The 6,041-nt window shown below is 53.2% G+C and overlaps 1 protein-coding gene across 3 annotated transcripts in view; it reads right to left on the minus strand.

Annotated features, from left to right (window-relative positions):
• LHPP (phospholysine phosphohistidine inorganic pyrophosphate phosphatase) overlaps positions 1–6,041 on the minus strand; it is a 154,717-nt gene that overhangs the window by 113,995 nt on the left and 34,681 nt on the right. For 2 of the 3 annotated variants that reach the window (XM_008062507.1, XM_008062508.2), the window contains exons 4-5: positions 1,432–1,495; positions 428–520 (exon numbers count right to left, since the gene is read on the minus strand). The exons of the other annotated variant lie outside the window; for it this stretch is intronic. In XM_008062507.1, the coding sequence (XP_008060698.1) occupies positions 428–520; positions 1,432–1,495 (157 nt within the window). The remainder of the gene's footprint in view (positions 1–427; positions 521–1,431; positions 1,496–6,041) is intronic. 3 annotated transcript variants of the gene reach the window in all.

Here is a 6,041-nt window from a genome sequence, read left to right on the forward strand (position 1 = left end):
AGGCGGGTCTCGAACCCGCGGGCTCAGGCAATCCACTCACCTCAGCCTCCCAAAGAGCAGGATTACAGGCTGAGCCGCTGAGCCTGGCTCAATTAAGTATTTTTGAATACCCAGATAGGACTTGTCAATTCTTATTCTGCCAGAGAGAAGCAAAAATCACTTAGAAAAAGCCATAGGCAATTCTGCGTCTCGCTCTCACACCGGATCTAACTTGAGCTGAAACCATCCTGTGGCTCTCGCTCGCTGTCTCTCCCCCTCTTTCCAGCCCAGTCGACTCTCACGAGGGCCCATGCGTGGCTGTCTGGCCAACCCCCACAGGCTGCCAGAGTCCCTGAACCCACTTCAGGCCCCAGGGCTGCCCGGTATGAGCACCGAGGCCTCCCCGGCAGGGGCCTCCCCATGCCCGCCTCGTGAGGCACCAGCATACCTGGGGGGCTTCTACCCCAATCGCTCGCAGGGCAGACTTGAAAAACTCCGGAGAAGGTTTCCCCACCACCTCGGCCTTGATGCCACAGGCATACTGTGAAAAGAGGAGGACATGGCATGGCTTTGGGATCAAGGAACAGATGCAGGCCTGACCGAGGAAAGACTGTCCCAAACGCGCCCCCAAGGGTCAGGGACCTTGAAGCGGCAGGACCCTATGGGCCTGAGAAACACAGCACATACGCAAAAGCCTCACCACTCTACAACAGGCTGCTGGGGACCACCAGATGCCCTGTCACCCATCAAAGGGCCCCCTCAGCAGGAGGCATCCAAGAGCTGGCAGGGCCACCAGCCTTCCTGAGGGCCAGGAGACCAGTGCTCTCGTAGGCTCGCTCGGCTGTAAGTCCATTCTTTTGTCTCTTCTTCCTGCCCTTTCTCCCTTGCCCACTCCCATCCTTCACAAGGCCTCCTGGTTGAGATCCAGGGCTCCATCCGTCACCTGCCCTCCCTCCCGCCTCAGTGCAGGCAGCAGGAGCTGCTGCAGCTGTGAGGCTGGGATTGACATGAGGTTGACCCAGGGCAGGAGTCCGGACTGGGCCGCCGATTGGATGTGAGCCAGAGTGGACTCTGGGAAGCCCCATCTGGAGGCCTTGGGAACTGAAGGGGGAGTCAAGGAATCCAGTTAGGACACATCGAGCTTGAGGTGTCACAGGTGACTGAGTCAGGAATGAGGTGGGGGTGGGAGCATGAATACGGAAGCCTTGAGTCCAAGAGGATGGCAGCAGAGAGCATGCTGGGAGGGTTGGCAGGGTCAGTGGCAGACAGTGAGGGCTGTGCCCACTGCAGAAGACAGTGGGAGAGGAGGGCAGTGGGGGGGACCCCACTCCAGAGAAGCCTGGGGGCCTCAGGGCCTACGTGGAGGCTCTAGGGGCCATTCCTACATGAAGCACGCCCCTCCAGAAAGACCTCAAATGCCCCAGGCCCTGAGACCTGAACCCAGGCAGGTACCTCGAGTGCCTTCATGTAACCACCGACGTCCAGCATCAGGCCAGAGGTCTCCTTGTAATAGCGTCTAGAAAAAAGCAGAAGGAGACACAGGCACTGAGCCCAGGAGCCAGGTCCCGCAGGTTCCAGGGAGCCAAGCTGGAGGTGAGGGTCAGTCCGGATTCCATGCCAGGAAGAACCGATGGAAGCCAGCATAACAGAGCTCTGTGGGCTGGCCGGCCGAGAGCACGGTGAGCCAGCAGCTCGGGGGACACCCTGGAAGCCAGAACAGACCCCTGCTGCTGGACCCCGGGGCAGATGGTTCCAGTTGCTAACACAGAGGAAGACGAGAGACCTGTGTTCTGGAAAGAAACAGCCGGCCCACAGAGCATGTGGCAAGCCCCTAATTGCTAATAATTAACCCCTAATTGCTGCCTGCAGAAGAGAACTCCATTAGTTCCACAGCAGCCAGCCACGGGCCCTATTAGCCAGAGGTCAAGCGAAGTGCCAGGTTTCCTGGGCGCCAGATGCTTTTATGAGAAGACAACTGTTTCTTCCCGTCTCATGGAAGTCGAGGCAGGCTCTGCTCACAGAAGCGCTCCTTTCTCATGACAGCCTCATTGCTCTTGCGAGTGCTGCGCCGGCTCGTGGCTGGGCTGCACCAGCCTGGGCCACACCACACCGAGCCTCAAGGTACTTGCAGTCCAGACCAAGGAGGACCACACCCAGTTCTACCTGGGCAAAGCCATCTGACTACAAAAAGGGAAGAAAGTCGTTTAACCCGTGCTGCTCTGCAGACAGGATTCATTAAAACCCAAAAATAAAGCCGGACTCGGTGGCTCGGCCTGTAATCCCAGCACTTTGGGAGGCTGAGGTGAGTGGATTGCCTGAGCCTGCGGGTTCGAGACCCGCCTGGGCAACTTGGCGAGACCTCATCTCTACAATAAATCAAAAAAAAAAAATCAGCCGGGCGTGGTAGCACGCGCCTGTAGTTGCAGCTACTTGGAAGGCTGAGGCAGAAGGATCGCCAGAGCCCAGCAGGTGGAGGCTGCGGTGGCCGGGAGCGGCCACTGCACTCCAGTCTGGGCGACAGAGTGAGACTCCAACTCAAAAAAAAAACAAAAAAAAACAACCCAAAAGTTAAGAAAGGGAGTTGATTTTTAGAATTACTAAAACGTTTGGCAAAGCATCCCATCAGTGTCCTCCTCCTCTCGCTGCGCCCTTCAGATTTGGGAAGCACTGAGAAAGCGTATATGTAGAGAGCAAGAGAATGGCGAGATGCCAAGTTCAGAACTCAAATCCTCTCTGCTTTCTGACGGCAGGACTTCTCATTGCTTAAGCCTTCTGGGCTCAGTTTCCTCATCTGTAAAATGGGCAGAATGAACAAACAGGACCTGCCTCGTGGATTGTTATGAAGACAAAATGTGTGCCAAGTTCCTCACACAATGTCTAGTATGCAGAAACTGCTAAGACTGGAGAGTGTTATTATAAATAACTGTTCACCTAGGCTGAGACATAGGCAATAAGACAAGAACTGGGGCAAAGAAAAAGTGAACACAAATCATCTCAATCGGAGGGGTTGAGAAGTAGAACTGACTGCGAGCATCCCCAGAGCTGTGCCCCGCCTCCAGTTCTGCTGTTCTCGGAGACTCCACCTGTCCTTTTCTGTGAGAGCCTGTGCCACCAGCTTAGCCACTCGTGCCCTCACCCCCCCTCCCCACATTATCCACCGCCCTCCTCAGGAGTTTCTGGGCTGGACACAGGCTGGGCCACAGGGCCTCAGCCAGACTTGGTCTTGCCAGGGCCTGGCCTCCTGGCATTCCCCTGTCAGGAAGCTCAGGGCCTGCAGTCTGTTGGTCGAAGGTCTCGGCATCTGTTGTGATAGGACTCGGGAGTCTCCAAGTGAACCCCAGGCCTGTTCCTCTGTCTCTGAGGCTCTAATACCCTGGGACCACACCACAAGGATGCAGGCCAGCTGGGACACTGACATGTTCAAGGAGTGGAGGCCTGCGAGTGCCCTTCCTTTTAAAGAGTGACCCCCAAACCTGGGCTTAGAGATCCCCAATTGCATGGCTTAAGTCCAGAATCAGACACATTTTGCATAAAGATCGCCTCAATAAAGTGTTTCCTTTTATTTTCCACACTTAGACAAAAAACTACTTTGGTGTGACAATTTCCTTAGCTGGGCCCAGAGTGAATGCAAAGGGTAGCCGAGAAGGGGACGTGAGCCCAGCGGTGTGTGCTGGCTGGTGCTGCAGCTGACACACGTGAACTTGTCCCCACAGACACTGACAGGGGGGCAGCTGCTCCACGGGCCCTTAGCATGACGGGGGCACTCCTAGACCCAGGCCTGCTTCCCAGGGACACAGACAAGCCCACAGACGCATATCCACGGGTAGGACACGGGTGACGCTAGGGGAATTCCAAACTCTGGAGCACTTGGCTTGAGCAGGGAGGGGACACCCTGGGGAGGGGCAGACAGCAGAAGTGTCCCATACAGCCGAGACCTCAAGGGTGAGAGGTTACCCAGCTAACAGGAAAGGAGGGGGAGAAAAAGCCCCTGGAGCGTCTCGGAGTCACCCAGCGGGCCATGCTGACCTAGGGCAAAGCCCTTCAACGGGCCCTCAGAGGCCATGGCCTCGTCCCTCATGCATGTGTGAAAGGGGGAGAAGACAGGCACTGAGGGGGACAGAGAGGACCTCCCTAAGGAAGTGATATGTAGAAGTGAGAAGAGAATGTGCCAGCACAGGAAATGCTTACCTGGAAACACAAAAGAAATCTAAAACCAAAAGCTGGGTGTGGTGACTGATGCCCGTAATCCCAGCACTTTGGGAGGTAGAGGCAAGAGGACTGCCTGAGCCCAAGGGTTCGAGACCAGCCTGGGCAACACGGCAAGACCTCGTCTCTACAATAAATCAAAAACTTAGCCAGGCATGGTGGTGCACACTTGTAGTTCCACTAACTTGGAAGGCTGAGGCAGAAAGATCACCTGAGCCTAGAAGGTCAAGGCTGCGATAGCTGTGAATGTGCCACCGCACTCCAGCCTGGGCGACAGAGTGACACCCTGACTAAAAAAAAAAAAAAAAATTCTAAAACCAAAACCACCCCATTGCGACAGGTACAGGTCTGTTTAGAGCTGAGGATTCTGGGCTTCTAGGTCCACATCTCTGTCTTTCAGCTGCCCTGGGACAGGAGGAGACGGGCACCAGGTGAACTCTACCAAGCAGCTCTCATCTGTAAGAACCTCCCAAGGAGACCCATGTAGAAGCATTTCTGCAGGCCTCATGTTTCCTGGAGTCTCTTGTATAGTGAAATAATCTTTCTTTCTTTTTTAGAGGCAGGGTCTCCCTCTGTCACCCAGGCTAGAGTACAGTTACATAATCATAACTCACTGTAACCTCAACCTCCTGGTTTCAAGGGATCCCCTTGCCTCAGCCTCCCAAGAAGCTGGGACTACAGGCACATGACACAATGCCCAACTGATTATCTAAAAATTTTCTGTAGATACAGGGTCCCACTGTGTTGCCCAGGCTGGTCTTGAACTCCTGGCCTTAAGCGATCCTCTGTCTTGGCCTCCCAAAGTGCTGGGATTACAGACATGAGCCACCACGCCTGATCAAAACCTGAATTTTCTTGAGTTTAAATTTAGTCCTGGATTGGAGGAAAAAACTGAATGTGCAACTTAAAATACACAATCAAAACCTCGTCTTTGCTATGCCAATTTATAGAGTCCAAAGAGAACACCAACTTTTAGAAATCAAAATGAGAAACTTTAATATTTCTTTTTTTAACTGATCTGGGCTTGTATTATTATTATTATTATTTATTTATTTATTTATTTATTTTAGTTGGAGTCTCACTCTTGTCCAGGCTGGAGTGCAGTGGCACAATCAAGGCTCACTACAGCCTTGACCTCCTGGGCTTGGACAATCCTACTGCCTCAGTCTCCTGAGTAATTGACACTACAGGCATACACCACGACATCTAGCTAATTCTTTTTATTTTTTGTAAAGATAAGGCCTCACTGTGTTGCCCAGGTTGGTCCTGAAATCCTGGGCTCAAGCAACCCTTTCGCCTCAGCCTCCTAAAGTGCTGGGATTACAGTGGGATGTAAGTCACTATGCCTGACATAGGCTTGTTTCTTTTTCTTTTTTTTTTTTTAATGAGTTGGAGTCTCACTCTGTCACCCAGACTGGAGTGCAGTGGCCACTCCCGGCCACCACAGCCTTGACCTGCTGGGCTCAGGCAATCCTTCCACCTCAGCCTTCCAAGTAGCCGGAACTACAGGCCCGTGCTACCACACCCAGCTAATTTTTGATTTATTGTAGAGACGAGGCCTCACCAAGTTGCCCGGGCGGGTCTTGAACCCACAGACTCAAGCAATCCACTTGCCTCAGCCTCCCAAAGTGTTGGGATTACAGGCTGAGCCACCAAGCCCGGTCAGGCTTGTTTCTATAGTGTCCAGAATTTTTCTTTATTTCTTATTTATTCAGGAAAACAAAAAGCCATCTTGAGGCCAACTGTTACCTGAAAACATTTTTTAGAGATACAGTAAATACAAGTACTTAAGCTGAGCTCGGTGGCTCAGCCTGTAATCCCATACCTTTGGGAGGCTGAGGTGAGTGGATTGCCTG

Source organism: Carlito syrichta, unplaced genomic scaffold, assembly GCF_000164805.1.
Source record: "Carlito syrichta isolate Samal-C Ts95f unplaced genomic scaffold, Tarsius_syrichta-2.0.1 Scaffold305729, whole genome shotgun sequence".
Taxonomy (NCBI): Eukaryota; Metazoa; Chordata; class Mammalia; order Primates; family Tarsiidae; genus Carlito; species Carlito syrichta.